General features: G+C 51.1%; 10 protein-coding genes across 10 annotated transcripts; 3 read left to right on the top strand and 7 right to left on the bottom strand.

Moving 5' to 3' along the window:
- Positions 1-118: 118 nt before the first annotated feature.
- On the bottom strand, positions 119-1,051 carry N7473_009803 (ankyrin repeat domain-containing protein; the record flags this gene model as incomplete). The annotated part of the gene is made up of 1 exon (XM_057155742.1): positions 119-1,051. The coding sequence occupies one exon, from the start codon at positions 1,049-1,051 to the stop codon at positions 119-121; it is 933 nt and encodes a 310-aa protein (XP_057004397.1).
- A 269-nt stretch (positions 1,052-1,320) lies between these two features.
- On the bottom strand, positions 1,321-2,031 carry N7473_009802 (ankyrin repeat domain-containing protein; the record flags this gene model as incomplete). The annotated part of the gene is made up of 1 exon (XM_057155741.1): positions 1,321-2,031. The coding sequence occupies one exon, from the start codon at positions 2,029-2,031 to the stop codon at positions 1,321-1,323; it is 711 nt and encodes a 236-aa protein (XP_057004396.1).
- Positions 2,032-2,304: 273 nt separating this feature from the next.
- On the bottom strand, positions 2,305-3,711 carry N7473_009801 (mRNA splicing protein PRP18). Its single transcript, XM_057155740.1, has 2 exons — positions 2,652-3,711; positions 2,305-2,596 (listed from the first exon to the last, which is right to left on the bottom strand). Exons 1-2 carry the CDS (start codon positions 3,551-3,553, stop codon positions 2,404-2,406), a joined length of 1,095 nt encoding a protein of 364 aa, XP_057004395.1. The 5' UTR covers positions 3,554-3,711; the 3' UTR covers positions 2,305-2,403.
- Positions 3,712-3,965: 254 nt separating this feature from the next.
- Positions 3,966-4,799, top strand: N7473_009800 (SAP18 family protein; the record flags this gene model as incomplete). The annotated part of the gene is made up of 1 exon (XM_057155739.1): positions 3,966-4,799. One exon carries the CDS (start codon positions 3,966-3,968, stop codon positions 4,797-4,799), a length of 834 nt encoding a protein of 277 aa, XP_057004394.1.
- Positions 4,800-5,215: 416 nt separating this feature from the next.
- N7473_009799 (uncharacterized protein) lies at positions 5,216-5,757 on the bottom strand (the record flags this gene model as incomplete). Its single annotated transcript, XM_057155738.1, has 4 exons — positions 5,216-5,269; positions 5,347-5,462; positions 5,638-5,673; positions 5,739-5,757. 4 exons carry the CDS (start codon positions 5,755-5,757, stop codon positions 5,216-5,218), a joined length of 225 nt encoding a protein of 74 aa, XP_057004393.1.
- A 422-nt stretch (positions 5,758-6,179) lies between these two features.
- Positions 6,180-7,125, bottom strand: N7473_009798 (glutathione S-transferase; the record flags this gene model as incomplete). Its single annotated transcript, XM_057155737.1, has 3 exons — positions 6,180-6,535; positions 6,646-7,031; positions 7,085-7,125. The coding sequence occupies 3 exons, from the start codon at positions 7,123-7,125 to the stop codon at positions 6,180-6,182; spliced, it is 783 nt and encodes a 260-aa protein (XP_057004392.1).
- Positions 7,126-8,677: 1,552 nt separating this feature from the next.
- N7473_009797 (Enoyl-CoA hydratase AKT3-1) lies at positions 8,678-9,785 on the top strand (the record flags this gene model as incomplete). The annotated part of the gene is made up of 4 exons (XM_057155736.1): positions 8,678-8,997; positions 9,046-9,156; positions 9,210-9,566; positions 9,635-9,785. 4 exons carry the CDS (start codon positions 8,678-8,680, stop codon positions 9,783-9,785), a joined length of 939 nt encoding a protein of 312 aa, XP_057004391.1.
- A 355-nt stretch (positions 9,786-10,140) lies between these two features.
- Positions 10,141-12,159, bottom strand: ugd1 (UDP-glucose dehydrogenase; the record flags this gene model as incomplete). Its single annotated transcript, XM_057155735.1, has 3 exons — positions 10,141-11,349; positions 11,414-11,853; positions 11,931-12,159. The coding sequence occupies 3 exons, from the start codon at positions 12,157-12,159 to the stop codon at positions 10,141-10,143; spliced, it is 1,878 nt and encodes a 625-aa protein (XP_057004390.1).
- Positions 12,160-13,095: 936 nt separating this feature from the next.
- Positions 13,096-14,547, top strand: N7473_009795 (glycosyltransferase family 4 protein; the record flags this gene model as incomplete). Its single annotated transcript, XM_057155734.1, has 1 exon — positions 13,096-14,547. The coding sequence occupies one exon, from the start codon at positions 13,096-13,098 to the stop codon at positions 14,545-14,547; it is 1,452 nt and encodes a 483-aa protein (XP_057004389.1).
- A 259-nt stretch (positions 14,548-14,806) lies between these two features.
- On the bottom strand, positions 14,807-15,850 carry N7473_009794 (2-hydroxyacid dehydrogenase; the record flags this gene model as incomplete). Its single annotated transcript, XM_057155733.1, has 1 exon — positions 14,807-15,850. The coding sequence occupies one exon, from the start codon at positions 15,848-15,850 to the stop codon at positions 14,807-14,809; it is 1,044 nt and encodes a 347-aa protein (XP_057004388.1).
- Between the last annotated feature and the right edge of the window lie 4,143 nt (positions 15,851-19,993).

Genomic DNA, 19,993 nt, shown 5'->3' with positions numbered 1-19,993 from the left:
GGATGTATGACTCTAAAAGCTAGTTTCTCAGTCTCCTGGTATCTTCTATTATTGTCCTCTAAAATTCTATTGTTAAGCGAGTATTTTTATTAAGTTTGCGTCTAAGTCATCCCTTCTCTTAGCCGTCTGCCAACTTAATAACACTAGCAATTTTTTCATGGCCGTACTTCATCGCCATATCCCATGGGGATAACCCCTCTCGATTTCGTACTGATGGATCTGCCCTTGCACGGAGTAGAAGCTTGGCTGCTTCCAAACGACCATATTGCGCGGCGCAATGGAGAGGTGTTCCTCCACAAAAGGCTTCGGCGGATACATCAGCACCAGCCTCGAGTAAGAGGGTAATAGATGAAGGGCAAGAGCTTCGTGCTGCAGCATGTAACGCACTATGACCCTCTGCCCCTTGGAATGAAACGGACGCTCCTGATTCTATCAGATACTTCATCACATCCTGATGTCGCTTCGTCGTAGCAATGTACAGTGCAGTATATCCATGGTCGCCATCAACCACCCTCGAACGAACCATGTGATTTTCACGAGAGATATCTGCTCCGGCCTGCACAAGCAATTTCACAATGTCAATGAAGCCCCCTTTTGCTGCTCTGTAAAGAGCAGAATGGTCGAAATTTCCGTAGCGATATACCTCGGGGGAGACACCGGCATCCAGCAGGAGCTGCACCATCTCAGTTTCTCCAATTTCGACAGCCTTCAACAGAGAATTCAGTAGTTTCTTTTGATCAGAGTAATCGGTTGACGAGGTATCAATCTTGGAGCTCAAAAGTTCCCGAACAAGGCTGATCTGCCTGTTGCACACTGCAGGGTACAGGAACAATATAGGAGCTACCGAGCCGGGAAACAGTTTCAAGACTTCGAGGTGGCCGGCATCTGAGGCAGTATGAATAGCAGATTCTTCTTTTTTCAGACCTAATTTAAACCCGTGATCCAGGAGAAACTTCACCACGGCGGAGTGTCCGCAAAAAGTGGCTTCAAATAGTGCCCTTGTGCCCATTTCAGGTGTCATCCACCCCAAGCTGGCGAGGTATTCGACCATTGCGATGTTGCCAGTAATAGCAGCATTGTGCACTATACTCCATTGTCTGACTTCGTCGAAGTTGTTTCCCACCAGAAGAAGGGCCTGTAATATTTTGATGCTCCCGGTTTGACATAGTGATCTGTTGATAGCATCCTTGTGATAGCCAATGCCCTGCCCATGCTCGATCAACACTTTTACAGTTGACAGATATCCCTCCCTAATTGCTCGGAGCAATGCTTGCTCGAGGAAGCCCTCGCGAAACTGCTTCCTATGGGCAAGGACAAGTTTCACTGTTTTGCCTTGTCCTGACCCCCGGCTTGTTGGATGACCCTATCAGATATTACAAAATTGGCGTCAATAAGGAGCTTAACAACGGCCGTACGGCCCTTTTTAGCGGCTATCTCCAAGGCTGATTCCCAAGTTGCCGGTATTTCATCTAAGTTCTTCAGACGAGTAAGAAGCAATGCCACAGTTGAGACGTGTCCACTCTTGCAAGCCCAGTGCAGTGCAGTTGTACCGGGATAGTTCGCTTTCATAAAGGGATCAGCACCGGCGTCAAGAAGGATCCGGACGATATCATCTGCTCCATGATAGGCGGCATTGTGCAAGGGAGTCAATTGTCGCTTATCTTGCGAGTCGATTGTTGCTCCGATCGAGATGAGAAACTCGACAAGCGACCGATGGCCACGTCGGGCAGCTGCAGCTAACGGGGTCACACCATGAAGATTCTTGATGTTAACATCCAGTCCTCTGGAATGGAGACTTTTGATGAGTCGGAGGTCTCCTCTTTGGGCTGCCAAATGGATGGTCGTGTTCCCGCATCGTGTGGCTTGCCTCCTGAAGTCTTTTGCGGGAAGGATTTCATCGAGGCCATGGATGGCTTGAATCAATGAATAACATGCCTCGGGCTCGAGATGCCCTACGATGAGAATGTATATGTCGCTCGGAAGGAGTGTTGTGGTCATGTTTTCTGTTGAGACGGATTCAAGTTGAGTCATGGTTGTAAAGTGTAAGAGAGAAGAGCGCCACTTCCCGAAGAGGCAAACACTAAAGGTCGTCACATTTGGCATGTTTGCATACAAGCTATTGCCATGCTCAGTAGATTGACAATTTCAGTACTACGCAGGAATTAAATGACTTAATGGCATACTATTTGTGTGCCAATCCACGGTTACTATGCTCTCGAGAGACAGCATCCACGCGTTGCCATCAAGGCACAGCTTCTTCAGAATAAACGCGTGTTTCTGATGCCATTTTGATATGAAATGCTGCCCATGTAATGCCATATGCAACGATAGTCTGAGACTACATCCATTAATTTGAAGACTAAAAAGCCTAGGGTATATACCATAATTTTCAGAAAGACGAGCCTAGCCCATAATCTGCAGCTGATCCTCGGGGGGCCAGCGCACCTGCGCAAAGCTCAGACACCGTTTGATACTCTGCAAGTATTTCCGCGTAGCTTCATCACTGAGGATATGGGCTTGCTGATCGCTTTGGTGTAGTTTCTCGCGAGCGGATCGTTCGTGAATACCAACCATGGTCACACCAATAGGCCAGGCACTACAAATATATTAGCACTCCGGTCATAAGCTAATGAACGGGGGAATCAACTTACGCTTTTCCAATGCTCACTCGAAGATATGCGTCATTGGCATCGACGTATCTCCGCTGCTGGGCCTTGTGCACGATTTCCACAATCGGTTCCAAGAGCCCATCTTCAAGATCTCCCCTCTCGAATCGGCGGAAGAGCGGCTTCATATTCTCTCGAGACTGGACCATGGCATTAAGTGCCTGCCTTCCTTGAAAGCTCTCTCGTACGCTCACGTCACGCTTGGCCAATGCCAGCTCCCACTCGGACAGGACCATATTGAAGTATGACGCCAGTTGTCGGAACAGGAACTGTCGGCCATCCTGATCCTTCGGGGGTTTGGCTTCGATAATCATTTGACCACCGGGGACGGGCTCCAGGATTGTAGGAATGGGGCCATCCGACAGCTTCTGCAAAGTCGCAGCTCGCTTCACCAGACGACGGTAACGCCGGAGTCGAGCACGATGATTCTCGCCAAACAATCGAGCAGGCTCCTCAAGCTCCCGTAGCTTCTTCGTAAGCTCCTCCTCGTCGATATCCTCCTCTGCATCTTCGCTAGCAGGCGTCTCGCCACGGGCTGGCAATTCGGGCAGACCGAGTTTCCGTCGCCTCTCGCGTTCCTTTTTATCTTCTTCCTCTTCCCGTCGCTTCTTAGATTCCTCTGCAAGTTTTCGTTTCTTCTCCTCTCGGTCGCGCTTTCGCTCTGCTTCTTCCTCCTCGAGCTTGCGTTTCGTACTGAGTCGCTCTTCACGTTCTCGCTGTAATCGCTCTTGCTCCTCGGTATATGCAGCAACACGCGCGGCCTCGAGTTCTCCACGGCGGAGGTATTTCTTCGTTGGCTCAGTGGGCGCTTCTTTTTCTTTTGCTTTGGAGGCAGCAGGGCCTTTAGCCTTGGAGATCTCTTTGGACATGAGCGCGGCGAAATCCATGATGGCGATAGCTGCAGAGCGCAGGCTTCTTTGATTTGAGGGGTGAAATCCGGGTGTTGTCAATCGAGCGAGAAGATATTGACAGGTAGTTGACAGGTGTAGATCGGTCGGGGCGGGAGAGCGTGGATAAGGTGAAGTTGGTAAAGCGGAAAAGAATGTTCGGGCGAAGCCAAAGGAACAACCGCCAACAAGCTTCGACGCCCGCATTTGGGGTTTTCTCCATTCACCTCCAAACTCTCCAAGCTCCCCACCCTTCTTCCTCCAACCAACTCTCTACTCACATCCTCTGAAGGTCAACCTCAACCATTGTGTCGCAACATCTCAACCTCACCACCCTTGACTTTCGCGACAATCAATCCTCTACCATTACCTTCTGCCTGAAGCAGACACGCGACTGCGCCGCCTTACCAGCATGGCCAACACCTCTCGAGAAGGCACCAAGCCTCAAATCAATCGCCAAACGACGACACCTTTCCATTTGAAGCTCTTCTATCGTGTGAATTCTTACCACCCCATATCCGACTACAGTATCCCAGCTCCTTCGCGCCGCAGCGGCCCTGTCAGCGGTCCCAATGCCATTCGCGCGCCCTCTCCTCTGCCAGCTGCTGCACCTCTTCCTCCACACCTTGAGATCTACACATGGCAATCATGCACACTACGCGAACTCTCACAGCTTCTCACTTCTGCACTTCCTACATTACTGCCCGACCCGCCCGTGGGTACCCGCCTCTGCTTCCGTCTGATCTATCCTGACGCGAAAAGCGCAGCGATGATTGGACCTGATGCGCGTGGTCGATACATGAGCCGGGACTTGGGGAGTGTGATTGTTGGACCGAGAGATAGTCCATACCGTGGGGAGGAAGAGGCCGATGATCGCGCGGAGGCACGCCCTCGCGCAGGACCTATGCGCTTCCAGGGCTCCGATGCAGACAAGGCCTTGCAAGATGCCCGCTTTATCATTGGTGATTACATTGAATGTGCTATTTTACCGCCGCTGGAGGATGGGTCAGTTGCGCCAGTTCTTCGTAGTACTCCCGGTCCGCCGCCGCCTGTGGGAGGTGGCATGCGCGCATTCCGAGACAATGGATATGGAGGACGGGGCGGCCGAGGTGGTCCCCGGGGAGGTGATCGTGGGCCTCCTGCTCTTCCTGCAGGCGACTGGAAACGAGGAGAAAGGCTACCAGATGGAGGTCCTCGGGGTGGAGGTCCTCGGGGTGGAGGTCGTCGGAATTGGGCGCCGTATTGAGTGAATTGAGGCATCGTCCGGATGACATTCGAGGAGCGAATCACAAGGAAGTGATGCCATACCCGGTTCTCAGCAATAATGTACGATTAGTCGGCCTTTAAATACATAAGACATGATCAAATCATCATATGCTTCCCAATATCACTACAACATACCAGATTATTAGGATGTAGTGCCTTTACACAAGTACGCAGCAGGATAAAAACAGAAGAAAATCAATGCGGTATATGCTCGTAGTAAGGTACATAGCCCAAGAGCGAGGGGCGCCAGTAAAAAAGTAAAACTGTGGTTTTCACTTCCATCCTCTCACGACTCCGAATAGTGGTCAGCCCAGAGGGTATTGAATAGCCACTCATGTATCGCCACTATCTCGGAAAATCGTTTTCAATCAAATCAATTCATCAACCACTTGCTCTCTACCACTCGGAGATGGTGTCACCCTTTCGCTTGCCACGAAGCTCGTACTTGCCCTGCAAACTGTCAGAGCCGTTCTCATCTTCCGGGGGTGCTTTCGTCATGACAAACGCCATGGGATCAAGCTACATACCTCGGTCTTGTAGGCGAGCCAAGTCAGAGCACCGGGAATGGCAACCATGTAGATAATGGACGTCCAGGCATGGCGCGGGGTCCAGCGGAAGTACTTGTAGCGGTTGGCGTTGAGTTCTGTCGGGTCTGTCAGTCATTGTCCATTGGAGTGCGCTTTGTAACCGAGAAGCACAGAGGCAAGTCCCTCTCTCCACAGAGAGCCTCGTATATATGCCGCACAGGAATTGCGTCGTGGTGCGTCGGGCTTGTAGCGCAAGAATTCGAGGTGGTGGGTTGGGGAGGGATCATGTACCGTAGTATTTCTGGAGGGCCGGGTCAAGGACCAGGGCTGGTAAATTGGTTAATGACTGGTATGTCTCTTGCATAGCAGGTCATTGGAACGTGGGGACTTACACTTGCTGGGGCCAGCCATGATTGCGATGGAACTCGAAGCGTAGACACAGCGCCGTTCCTGTCTTGAGGCGGAAGATGAAGTGAGGTGGAGTGTCATGTGACACACGAGCACCATTGAGTCACGTGCTTTTCCCGGAGAAGCAGCAGCGCAATTGCCAAACTACGCAGCGATTCAGATTTCGTCTTATTCTCTACTAAGCTCTATAGCAATAGTCGAATTATTTCGATTTGACCCTCAAGCCACAATCTCTGTACGTTGCAACGGTTTTGTGTGGCCGCCGTTCTCAGTGGCCCAGAGATCCCTCCGCCAATCAGCGGGAAAGAATTACCAGGATGGTGATAGCTTTAGAGAGCCGCGCATCGAAAGAAAAACAGGAGAATTACTTCAAATCATAGCTAACATATCCATCAAATAATGCCGTCGGAAATTAGTCTTATATATTACATCGAGGCTGAGAAATGTCCCTCGATCTGCTCAATCTTTGCAACAGCCTTCTTGTAACCCTCAGCTCCCTCCAAGCGCTGAGCATAAGCCGCCAGCAGAGGGTACTTATCCTTCTGCTTCTGATCCTTCAGAATCCGGCCACTGGCCGCAATGATTGGGAAACTCATCAGGATATCCGCTGCGGTCAACTCCTTTCCGCAAAGGTAAGGACCACCCTCAGGGGCTGTCTGCAGCTGCTGCTCCAGGAAAGAGAGATTACCCTCGATGTTGTGAGTCAGGAAGGCCGATTCAACCTGCGAAGCCACGATGCTCGTAATCGGGCGAACGAAGAAGGGAGGCGAGTTGCGGATGGCTTTGATACGAACGTCAGCATGGGATCTGGGTTTCGTTGAGGCGCAAGAATACGAGGCATGAATACGAGGCAAGAATACGAATCGCGTCGAGCCAAGAGATGTTACTTACTGTCATTGACAAGAGTCATCACCAGGAATGGCATCAGGCTGCCTTCAACATAGTGCATGAAGTAGCGATACCGCATCCACTCCTCGCGCTCGCCACCGACTTGGCCCTCGCGGCCTGCCTGGTAACGCTCCGGTACTAGCGTCGGTCGCGCGCTACCAAAGTGGTCGCAGAGGTATTCCACAATCGCGCCAGATTCGGCCAGCACCAGAGGCTTCTCGGATCCGGGGGCCTCGATCGTGATGACGGGGGATTTGCCCAGGGCGTGGACGTCCTTGAGCTCGCGGGGGGCCAGCTTGTCGGCGCGACGCTTGAAAGTCTTCAACTCATATTTCAACTGGAGTTCTTCCAGAAGCCAGAGGATGCGATGACTCCGGGATTGCTCGAGCCTGTGAGGTGTTAGTTTCTGGATGAAGTTGTTTAGGGACTATTGGCAACAGACCAATAGAGCGTGATCTTGCAGCCTTTGTTGTTATCGGTCATTCTGTTTGTGTTGACGAGGGGTCGGGTATGCAAAGAGTCGTCGGACAACGAACAAGATGGGGGATGGTAGACTCTTTATTAATGCTGGTCCATTATTTAGTTGCCCTTTTCTGTGGTTCGTCCGTTCCTTAGTGTTCAAGCCCAGTGGGCTGTGTGGTTCGTGCTGGATGATGTCAATGGCCCGAGGCTCGATTGATAAGGATAAAGCCCCGAGATCTGCGGATCCTCCTCGTTCCATGTGAATCGCTCTCGCATTCGTTCAACCGTTCAACGTTGGGGATTTTCCAGCCCATTTTCGAGACTCCCAATGGTTGGTTCCCTTAAAGTACCAATGAATTGAATGATCCACTCTCGATTTGTCAGGAACCAGGGCACTAGTCGAGTCTGGGGTATGATCTGGTGCAATAGTTGATGTTCTAGGCCAAACTGTATATAGCTTTGTTGTCCCGAGGCCCAGTTCTTTGGTGCCCCTACGTCCCTATGTGGTTTGCAAACTGCATCCCTAATTCAGCGACGTACCTTGCTAAGCCTCATGAGTGACTTGCACCTTATACACAGTAAGCTACTCTCTAAATTATGATTATCCGACAAACACACTCCAATGCGATCACATCCAGTCAATTTCGCTTGTCTTCCAAGGCTGCCAGGATATCTTGTGTGCTGGTAGTAGCGCGATGTTTCGGAATTTCAATCATTATAGGCTTCCTGGATATGCTTTTTGGTATTCTCAGACGGTTCAAGTGCATTTTGGTAAGAGATCTGCAGCCTCATAGTAATCTGAATGGTAGGTCGTTCGTGAAAGATAGTACCTATTGCTCTAGTGAAATGGTGATATATATCGAGATTTAGCCCTCGTAGTGTCATTCAGGCATGGCAGCCTAGACTATTGGCACAACCTCAAATAGCCTCCAAAATGAAAAACCCCATCACATCTCATCAAATGGATAATGACTGAGTTTGTGACATCCACAAGGATAAATTCGAGAAAGAAGTTTGGGCGTGCGTTTCAGGCGATCTGAGAGGACCACGTCACATATTCTCCGAAGAGCGTCTTGTGGCTTTTGTCGAAGAGGCCTCTGCTCTTGCGAGAGAAATATTCTGTAGGGTTAAGAAAAGGCGGCAGTGATGCAGAGATTTTTTAAAGATCTATTGCAGCAAAAATTTGTTGCTAACAAATTTTTTTGAGTCTAGACAAAATGCTAGATCTATAGATCGGCAATCACAACGATGAGAGGCAAAGGTATAATCAAGGGTCTTTCATCTTCACTCATGCGTCCTCGCATATCTTCGACATGCTAATATAGGTTGCATGAATTCTTTGAGGTCGATTCTTTAAACTGTTATTAAGTAGCTCTAGGTGCTGTTGTTCATCACCCCCGCTTCAGGTACCCGGATGATCGCCCGCTCGGGACCGAGGTACCGCCCACGATGCACGCCTCGTGCTGGCAAAGCCGACAATCCATCCACTGAAGACCATAGTATGTATAAGACAACTGAACTTTCCTAGAAATAGGAAAAAAAACTCTAAAATTACAAGAATCAACATCTCAAAATGCCACTCACCTCAGCAGCCATTGACATTCCCACGTCCTACGAGACCCTAGATCTCACTCACATCAAGATCTCCCACCACCCACCCGGATCCCCATCGGCAACTCCAGTCGTGGTTATTACACTTAACAGACCGGAGAAACATAATGCTTTCACACCGGATATGGCAGATAGTCTCACGCAGGCTTACCAAATGTTTCATATAGACCCTCGTGTCAAGGTCGTTGTGTTGACTGGGGCTGGGAAGATGTTCTGTGCTGGAATGGATCTTGATATTGGATTTGGAGATGGAGAGGGGAGGGCTGGTGATTTCCGTGATATGTAAGTTATCTCACCATAAATGGAATGATACGGGCTGATGATTTGCAGTGGTGGCCGGGTCACTTTGGCGATGCATCGATGCCATAAACCTACTATCGTCGCTCTTCAGGGCTCTGCGGTGGGTGTGGGGATGACAATGACTCTGCCGGCGGCAGTGAGGTATCTTCACAGACCACCAAGAAGAGCTATGCTGTCTACTAATTTCAATTCAGAATCTGCCATGAAAAAAGCAAATACGGCTTCGTCTTCACCCGACGTGGACTCACTATCGAATCCTGCGCTTCATACTTCCTCCCTCGCCTAATTGGATTCTCACGCGCAATGCATCTGATCTCCACCGGTGGAGTGTTCCAACCTTTGCCCAAACACTTCGGCGATCTATTCACAGAAGTACTTCCAGACTCGGCGCTAGTGCTACCCAGAGCGCTGGAAACAGCCCAAGATATGGCGGAGAATACTAGTCCGCTGGCATCCTCGATGAGTCGGGCTTTGATGTGGGAGGGCCCGACTTCTCCCGAGGAGGCTCATTTGCTTGAGTCGCGAGTGTTCCATCATATGATTGGTCAGAAGTAAGTTATTCTGTGGTGATTCGGGATTGAATGTTGAGGAGGAAGAATCAGTGGCTAACTGTTTGTAGGGACTACAAGGAGGGTGTCAACTCGTTCTTTGAGAAGCGCAAGCCCCAGTTTGAGACCGATCCAAGAGAAAGTAGTGCGCCGAATTATCCATGGTGGCCCGAGGCAAATATCGCCCTGGAGCCGAGTGTCTCGAAGGGGTCTAAACTGTAGATGGATGGGCTTGACGGATGCATATAGGACTAAGGATAATGGCCAGCATGTTCTTGATTCCAACAGACGTGTATATCGGTCAGAAATCCTACGATTGACACAGAAAGTAAGTGTTTTCTAGTGAAATAGAAGAAAAGAAATACAATCATATTCACAATGCAGTCTATTCATCATTCAAGGTCTTTCGCCCTCGCCATGAACAAAACATTCCCAGACATCAAATCATGTTAACATAAGAAAAAACAGTTGGATTAGTCAAAAATCCATATCTCGTGTATTCTAATTAGCAAACGAGCATGGAAGTAAAAGATTCATATAGAAAAATAACAATCAAATGATAAGGGTATCGCTTTACTTATGCCACCATATCCCGCGTGCGCCGGCCCACCGTGTCGACTCGCACCCCGAGCCGTTCCAACTCCGCCGCATCCAACAATCCCCGCCCGTCAAACACCCACTTGGGCTCAACCATGTTGTACGCAATACGCGTCCACTCGATCGCCTCGGTGGCTGTGGGTCGGGTTGCAGCAGATCGGCAATCGCCGCACTCTGCAGTGCAGGCCTCTTGGGGTCGCAGTTGATAGGACACACCCGCATGAGTCCAGGTTTCGTCGTCTTGACGGGCACAGGCCCGCTTGGAGTTCTCCTCACCCATTCCATCTGTGGTGGAGCGAGCCAGTTCTTTCTGAACTGGAGGGTAAATAGTCTGCTGGTATACTTTGCGTGATGGGTTATTCCGGAACTGGTCACAGTCGGTCACCACGAGCACTGCATGTGCCTGGGAGCAGGCCAGATACGGGTCAGGATGAACCTTGACAATCTGACCCAAAGCCGAACTCGGGCAGACGGCTTCCAGCTCGCGCAAAATATCTTCCTGGCGACAGTACGGATCGAAAATGGCAATTTCAGCCGGTCGCTCTTCCAGCAAGGCACGAACGACTTCCACCGCCAAAGACTCGCGCGTGTCGCCGGTGTTCTTCTTGAAGGCGAATCCGAGCATCGCCAGCTTGCGTCCGACCAGGTTACCCTCGAAGCGATCGATGATCTTGCGGGAGAATCGATCGCGCTGTCGCTCGTTCATCACATTCACCTGTCGCCAATAGTGTGCCACGTCGTCCAAACCCAGGGATTCCGCTAGGTACGCCAGACTGGCAATGTCCTTGCGGAAGCAGGACCCGCCAAAGCCCAGTCCTGCCTTGAGGAATTGCCGTCCGATACGCACATCCATGCCAATAGCTTTGGCCACTTGATCCACCTCCGCTCCGGTTCTCTCGCAGATCGCACTGATCGAGTTGATGCTGCTGATGCGCTGGGCAAGCATGGCATTCGCCACGAGCTTGGCCAGTTCCGAGGACCATGCATTGGTCTGGATGATGCGCGACGGGGGCACCCAGGCTGCATAGAGGTTGGCCAGGGTCTGGGCTGCCAGGCGTCCGCTAGGAGTGGCCGCAGATCCGATCAAAACGCGGTCTGGGGCTGTAAGGTTCTTGACGGCTGTACCCTCGGCAAGGAACTCGGGGTTGGAAAGCACCTCAAAGGAGACACCAGGTCGATGGGTTGCCAGCTAAATGAGAAAAATAGGTCAGCGAACACACAGTCTATACTCGAGAGCAATTTCGGGTGAATACCATTTTGCGAACGCGCTCCGCCGTGCCTCCTGGTACAGTGCTCTTTTCCACAATAATGGCACCTGGCTTTGCGTGGGCGGCAACATCCCGCATGGCCCCATCAAACGCGGTCATGTTGGTGGCACACCCAGCGCCCACGCCAAACATCTTGGTTGGTGTATTGACTGCCATGAGAATGATGTCTGCCCGTGAGATAGCCCGAGTAGAGTTACACGTGAAGAACAGGTTCTGTGGGCGTCTGGATGCAGAGGAAGCGGGCTGAATGCCCTCATTGCTGATCTCGGCACCATCGCGGACAATGCGCACCACAGTGTCCAAGCCCGGCTCATGAACAGGCAGATGCTGAGACTGCCATCGTTGAATGCGGTTTGGATCTCTGTCCAGCACCTCGACCGAGATCGATGGGTGATACAGAGCTAGGACTGCTGCGGTGGGACCACCTGTAGCGATTGAGGTCAACTCGAGCTCCACCGAAGCGCTTTATCCTGGGACTCGCGCTTTGCGAAAAAGCACCTACCGACATATCCTGCGCCAACCACGCAGACATTCTTCACCGCAAATCTGGGCAATTCGGTCTCGCTGAGCACGCGCGACTGGGGTAACCCGGCCAGTTTGAGATCATCATATTCCGAAGGACGAAACAATGGACTAGCGCTCGGGGTAGTAGGACCTGTAGAGCAGGACAGACTGCCCTCAGAGGGGGAGGAAGACGAAAAGACGTCCATGGGGATCTCGTCGCCAGACATGGTTGCCAGTGTTCAAGGCAGTTGCGAGGAAGAGGAGGGAAGAACACGCGGAAACGACACGAGAGAGATAAGGACCAAGCAGTCCGATCACTTGACTATGGTCTGTACTTTCTCGTCTTTGATTGCGGATGACTGAGTTGTTGGTCACTTGTTCGAGGTGGTCATAGATCATGAAGCAGTCGCGACCTGATTGAAGTATGAAGTATGAACTTCCAAAGATAAGAGAGGAAAGAAAAAGGGAATAAAGGAGAGTATATCCGCCCTCGGACGATACCTCGTGCATCCTCATGACCATTTACACGCTCCGACCTTTTTTTTGCCCCCTCCGTGAGCCACTATGGGATTATCATGAGTATCGGGTTGATCCTCAAGTTATCGTGAGTCCGGGTTAAAGCCCAGTTCCCTTAACAGCGCATCGTTGGGGCACGCGGGGAATGGCGCGTTCCCACTGGCCGCCAAGGGATCATCCACCCACCCGTTAAGCACCTAAAAAGTAACCATCAACCACATCCATGATCCCCCCCGTCCCTGAGATCCTCCCTACATTCTGAGGCAGTCACCTCATTCGGGTTCTTTTAATCAGTTCATTCGAGGCTTGTCAGCGGGCGGATGCGGCACGTGCAGTGCTTCTCTCAACTTAAACCACCCACCAGTCGCCATGACCACTCAAGGGACTCAACCTCGTTCAAAGCTCCCGCCAATCGACTGCCCTTGTGCTCGAATCGTGGTTCATTCGGCTTCCATTTTTGTCCAAATGGCTGAGAAGAAAAAAAATCGAATGCAAAGCCGGGACCTGCACCGGACCACCTGAACCACTCTAAAGCCTAAGTTGGAATCGGCACGATCAGCCCCACGCCTTCCTTCAAGACTATCTATGAAACCCCCTCCCCCGCCTCGAGACGACTTTCTTGCCATGACTCTGTCGCTATCGGCATCATGGCCGAGTCTTCGCCTTTGCTAGCCTCCTTTCAGGAGAACCGTGATGAATTCCCCAGCATTCTTCATGGCAAAAAGGTCTTGCTGGCCACTGAGTCATGGGGTCCGGTCAACGGTGTGAGTCGCACAACGCGCAGCCTGGTCGAGTACCTGCGCGATCACGGCGTGGAACTCATTTTGGTCGCACCTCACTTCAAAGGGGATACCTCAAAACAAAAGGTGGACTGGGAGCATCGTCTTCCCGGGTGCGCCTTGCCCTACAACCCAGATTTGACCGTCGTCTACCCTTTCCAAATCAATGAGGTCTACCAGCAGACCTTTCAACCAGATATCATCTACTTGGCGAGCCCAGCCTCACTTGGCTTTCAGATGCTCTTGCAAATTCGCCAGCTGCGGTCACCCCCACCAGTGCTGCTCAACTTCCAGACTGATCTGTCCGCCTACTCGGAGATCATGCTCCCAACTCCCTTGGATCAATTCGGGGTCTGGCTGTTGGCCACGGTTCAAGGGTTCTTGTTCCGGACGCGTGCCGTGCACACCATCTTTTACCCCTGCTCGGCCATTCGAGGGTACCTAGAACGCGCCGGTGCGCCAATCGATCGATTGGTCCAGCTGGGTCGCGGCGTCGATACCGTCTTGTTTACACCCACGCATCGAGACGAGGCATATCGCCGCGAGATCGCCCCGAATGGAGAGATCATTCTCATCTGTGTCTGCCGAATCGCCCCGGAGAAAGGATTCGAGTTTCTCGCGCAGGTCGCGACGCGCTTGGCCGCGGAGAAAGTGCCTTTCAAGCTGCTGATCGTGGGAGGCAACCGCAATCCCGTGGTTGAGAACAAGGTCAAGCGGTTGTTTGACGGGGTCCGGAATCAAGTCGTCTTCACCGGGTTCCTCACCGGAGTTGCCCTAGCTCGTGCCTATGCCTCGGCCGATCTGTTCTTGCACTGCTCCATTACCGAGACCTTTGGACTGGTCGTCCTCGAAGCCATGGCCAGTGGCATTCCGGTGATTGCGCGCGATCAGGGTGGTCCTTCTGACATTATCCGTCATGATCAGACCGGGTATCTGGTTGCACCGCACGATCTCGACCGATTCACGGATTTGACGCGCGAGGTGGCCCAAGACTCCGCCCGACTGGAAAGACTTGCGACGGCTGCCCGTCAATATGCGGATGATACCACCTGGGAGAAGATCAACCGTCGAGCGGCGTGGCAGATTGCCGATGCCTTGACGCATACCGATCAGGAATCGCATGGGCCACGGACACCACTTCGACCGGGGATCATTGGCTCGACCATGGAGCACGTTCGCCTGGCGTTTGCAGTGGGCATCGTCTATGTGATGTGGTTGATCGCGGTGGTCCCGTTGATCGTCCATGGACATCGCTTTATCCCTCGGGCGTGGCAGGCGCTGCGAAATCAGTTCCAATATACTCGACCACTCCGCAGTTGAATTTGACCTGGTCTGGAGTTTTCCTTCCGTTCATACGGCGTTCTCTCATACTCTTTTATCCCAGTCTGTTCCTCTCTTTCTTTCCGTGACCACACGAAACGGTTGATTTGATCCATCATGAATGCCATTTGCTATTATGATTCCCATGAGTTTGATACGATCTTTTCAATGCGAACATACTTGAAGTCTTTCCATAATTACATTACTATGATCACAAATTATCAACATGACACATTACAGATGCCATCTTCTTCCCTATTTACAACCGCACAGGTGCCGTATCCGTCCGGACCAGTACATGTCCCTCGGCAACAAGAGAACGAGGACACGACCGCCCATCCGCAAAATCAGAAAGATTCGACAACGTCACACCCGCAATCTCCGTCAGCGCCTCACTCGTAAAGAACCCCTGATGCCCACAAATCAACACATTAGGAAACGTCATCAACCGCATCAAAACATCATCATCAATGATCTCCCCAGAATGATCATTATAAAACAACTCCCCCTCCGCCTCATACACATCCAACGCCAGCCCACCCAAATGCCTCGTCTTCAGCGCCTCAATCACAGCCGCACTATCAATCAATCCTCCACGCGAGGTATTCACCAGCATAGCACCGGGTTTCATCCGCGCCAGCGTTTCCCCATTAATCAAATGTCTCGTGCCATCTGTCAACGGACAATGCAAACTGACAATATTACTCTCCTGCAGCAGCGTATCCAGTTTCACCAACGTCCCGAACTGCTTGAACTCCTCTCCAGCAAACGGATCATACGCTAACAACCGACATCCAAACCCGAGAAAGATCCTCGCAGCAGCAAGTCCAATCCGTCCTACCCCTACAATCCCCACCGTCTTCCCATGAAGCGTCGTGCCCAGTAAACCCTCGATATTAAAATTCCCTCCCCGCACCCGATTATACGCCCGATGCGTCTTCCGATTCAGCGTCTGGATAAGCGTGACTGCAAACTCGGCGACGGCCTCGGGGGAATATGCTGGAACGTTCGCGACGAAGAGGCCTAGTTCTTCGGCCGTGCTGAGATCGACGTGGTTGAAGCCTGCGCAGCGGAGGAGGATTGCACGGACGCCGCCGGCGTGTAGGGCTCGGAGGACGGGTGCGTCGAGCGTGTCGTTCACGAAGACGCTTACTGCGTTGCTGGATAGGGCGAGCGGAGCGGTTTCTTCGGTTAGGGCGAAGGCGTGGTATTCGATTGTGCAGAGGGTGGGGAAGCGTGTTGTGAGGACTTCGTCGAGGTAGGTGCGGTCGTAGGATTTGGTGCTGAAGACGGAGAGTTTCATGGTTGGAGGGGGGGGGGGGGGGTGAGTGAGGGGAAAGGGTTTAGGTTGATGATGGAGAGTTTAGTGATGGCGATAATAGCTTTGGGGATTATGGATTGTGGCTCCGGGGAGATGGGAGGAGAGTTAGAGTCAAGTGCTCGAGCCCGTGTGGTATGCATGGATGCATGGTGTGCGGCGTGCACCAAGTCATGACGCCATGTCTGGGAGTAGAGAGGGGAAGAAGATACATGGGGTACAGTACAGCTGCAAGCGGATGCGGGACAGCTTTTCGACTGCGCCTGGATTCTTCAACTTGCGGGGATGAATTCCGAGGACGGAATGGAATGTAAGGATCAGAGATCGGACAGCGTCCCTTGGGATCCAGGAGATCGTGGAGATTCATCCAGATCTCATGGATCCGATGGGGTTGGATCTGGAGGATATTCTTGGGTCGATGTTGAACGTGGCTGGACAGTAGTCTATACTTAGATGGTCTTGTAAGTAGTGATTGAGTAGATCTGCATTCTGTATGGTTGATTGGGAGTACAATAAGGTTATCGCAAGGTTATCGATAGTCTGTGCTTTTTCCATCCCCCGCGTCTGGCCGTGGGAAAGCCTGTCCTGCAAGGTATCCCACGGATGAGGGGTTGATTTTTGGGGAGAATTATAGTTTCATGGCCAGGTCTAGAGTCTCGGAGCTCCAGGGTCCTAGCTCTTAACTATATAGATGTAGCTTGGGGCATGAATAGCAAGACAATAGCAAGAGCCTCGTTATCGTTATCACTATCACTATCGTCTGATATCAAATCCTATCTGATATCACATCCAGGTAAGTTAAGCTATGCACCTCATGATTCATGGATCTATCTTGTCGACCATGTAAACTAGTAGGATCGAATGAGTCTCTAAGAATACACACAGTCGCATCAAATGTCTATGTATTTCTCAGCCAATAATTTTGATTCATCGTTCAGTGTCTCCTCCCTCCATATGCAGCCATTCCCATGCCAAATGCGGAGAGCTTCCGTGCGGCGTGCAACCATCTCGACCCGCCGCGGTCGCCACCCAGCGTGATTATTACTACAGTATGTAGAAGAGTTACTTCTTGATGCTGCGTAGCTCACGTACAAAACCATCCGAGCGTAGTATACGAGTACTATACGAGTCAACCCCATACAATAATTGTCAATAGAGTTAGTTTGTGTCTCAGCCAGGACTCGGATAATTCCCCATATACTCCAACTGCCACGAGGTACATGGACGTCACCATTATCATCATGACCAAAGGCCAAAGGGATACTAGTGAATCCTTTTTTAATGATCTGCAAGACTGCAACATCGTTGGATCATCATCATCATCATTATGAGACTTGATCTACGCCAAGTCGAGACTACCCCAATTCTAGTACCGTATAGACAGGGGCGATCCTCTTGTCTGGAGGTCACAAGGGAAGAAAGGGTTCGAGTTCGGATATCCATTGTACGGAGTACCGGAGACTGGAATAATGGACTGTCATGCCTAGAGTTGTGTAAAGTGTGACTGCTTCATCCTACTCCGAGTCCAGCTCGGGCGGATACCGAGGGAATTGGAAACATTCCAGATGATTGCCGAATAAGGAAGAGCAAAGTTCGACCGGAACCTGCGGATTGGTGGATTGACCCCAAAATTGAGGTGGCGGACTGGCGGGCAAAGTGCTGATCCGCGACGGGCAAGTGGGTGGTTAGACAAGTTGTATGTTTCTTTTCTTTTTCGCGCCAATCAGATTGATCTCGAGTGTCGCTGCTAAATGTATGGTCAGTTAGCTTTTCTTAGCGTAGGTTTCTTAGCCGCTGTCGAAAGGATCGTCCAGAACTTTTTTTTCTCGTGGAAGTGTGTTCTTTCTAAAGTTATGCCCGAACAGTGTTCAAAGTTCACCCAAGACTTTTCGAGGGCTGGGCGAAGAGGCAAGACTTTCCAAAGTTGACCCCCCCAAAAGCGACGGACCCGAGGTATCGGTAACCAATCAATCATCTCTGATAAGCCAGAAACGCCACCGGCTGCCTGGATGGTGGGAATAGGAGATGATTGGGTGGCGAGGAGCTGTGAAGAGCGGTGCTGGGCCGTGCTTGGCACTGGGAGGGAGGCGCTAGTAAACCTACAGAAGTCTTAGGGAAGGACTGATTGGTGTATTCAATTCGCCTGTGGATCCTACTGGGATCCGGTTGATTGTCGACCTTTCAACTGTTTGACTCTCGGGGGGAACCCGCTTGAGGCATCCGCATCCGCAGAGTTGAGGCACTCGAGAGAGAGTTTCCTTCCATGCTCTCAGATGGCTGGAAGTTGAAAACATAACATCATAGCATCATAGGTACCAGAGGATCCAGAGCATCATAACATCATACCCTTCTTTGTTCTCCCCCCAAGGAGAAGCTTATCAACTACATGTACTCCTTCTACTTCTAGACTCCAAGTATCGGTACTTTCACGGGTGTATTACTCCGTGAAGATGAGGCGGACGACTTGGCCACCGTTTAGGGTCGAATATCCCGATCGAGAGGAGGGCACGAGCTTCCTACCGCGGAGGATGGCGGAGCCGGCGGGGCAAGCGGAGCAGTTCTGCAAGTAACGAAGGACAGGCAGCGTAGCGATGGATCTTGCCCTCATCTTAATCAATCAATACAGTAACTAATGATTAATTATGCGACCGAAGGAGAGTTTCAGTGGTATGCAAGTATGCAACAGAATAATGGATATGTACAGTCTGCTCTGGTGCATATTATATGTGGAGTGCCGACTTCAAGTTTCAACGGGTCAACCCATCATATGCTTGGATGGATACTTGGAGATAGACAAGACATCTGCACCTGCAAGGGATTGAATCCAGTTGCTGACAAGTAGAACAGAATATAGATCCTAGTCCAACACATGTAATAGTGTTCTGTGATAACCCCTCCATCTTCATTCCTTCTTATCCATCCCGTAAAGAGCGGTCAGCCCAAGGAGGCCTGGTTCAGAAACAATCGGTGTGTCTAAAGTACTCCGTGTTTCTCCAGACAAGGGTTTGGGGAATGTACCGACTACAAATCAGCCTGGGGGGATAAATACGGGGGGAGAACTACTCCGTACTAACTGGTTAGTGTACTCCGTAGTTCCTTCGCGTAGAGATGGATATAACAGCAGGCTGTACGGAGTATTCTCAATAGTTCTCGTATAGCCGGGGAAGGCAGGAGTATCATTACCCTTAGGCGGGTTTATTCCCGTCCCTCCGGCAAGAGAGTCGGATGTCGACGCCGCCCGCGGCCAAGAGACGGGGCCGTGTCGTACCGGGTTGGAGATCAAGTTACAGAGTCAATTATTATTGAAGGGGACACGGAGATAGAGAGAATAATAGACCGTAGTAAGGTCATGGCCAGTTGATACATCGAGTATGCAGTATAGAATGTAGGTGATCCGAGTCTCCATGTACCAGTACATTATGATTACTGTATATCGCATATCTCATCTCTCATCTCTCTGTTCTTAGCCCGGAATCCCCCTTTCTTGGTTCATCGGTTCATCTTGATAGAATAAAATTAATTTCAATAAATTCGAATATTGTAAGAGTATCTTATTTGAACACCTTCGACTCCCCCCGGGTTCATTCTTCAGTTCGCTTCCCCTTGAGGAATCCTCTCTAGAAATTCTGGTTCCTCTACTCTACCTTCTCTCCCTCGGTATTCTCCGTTGTTATTTGCCTCCCGGTCTATGATCCTCTTCCTCTTCTTCTCTTCCATCATCTCCACTTCCCAAAATTAACTCCACTTGCCTCTTCTCCAACGCTCCTTCGCCCCGATCCTCATCTTTTTACTCCACCCGCCCCTCCTCCTGGGCCATTCACCGTCCACCCGTTTGCCTCTCGAGTCTCTTCTCCACGGCTGAACGGTCTCTTCTTGTCGTGTGCGTCCTGTCCCCGAACAGGACAGTAACCGCCCTGCGTCCTGAACCTCCGAACCGGCCTCTGCCAATAATCTGCGACGCCGGAAATCCCCATTATTCTTACCCACTTGACTGACCTTCGACCGACCGATCACTGGTCCAAGGTCCCGACATCATCGTGTCTTTCTTCCGTCCATTGCCTCCCATTATTTCCCCTTAATTATTATTGCTATCGCCGGCGGATTCTGGAACTCGGTGCTCTCTTCAAC

Source organism: Penicillium subrubescens (assembly GCF_028828155.1).
Source record: "Penicillium subrubescens strain IBT 31985 chromosome Unknown utg000007l_segment0_segment0, whole genome shotgun sequence".
NCBI classification, from domain to species: domain Eukaryota; kingdom Fungi; phylum Ascomycota; class Eurotiomycetes; order Eurotiales; family Aspergillaceae; genus Penicillium; species Penicillium subrubescens.
The sequence above is the reverse complement of the archived record's forward strand: the minus strand, read 5'-3'. Positions and strand labels throughout refer to the sequence as shown.

What these genes read in the sequence shown, in the direction of transcription:
- N7473_009801 (XM_057155740.1), bottom strand. Translation starts at nt 3,553, where the DNA reads ATGGATTTCGCCGCGCTCATGTCCAAAGAGATCTCCAAGGCTAAAGGC. An exon ending in CGAGTGAGCATTGGAAAAGC is followed by an intron (nt 2,597 to 2,651) that starts GTAAGTTGATTC and finishes ATATATTTGTAG; the next exon opens with TGCCTGGCCTATTGGTGTGA.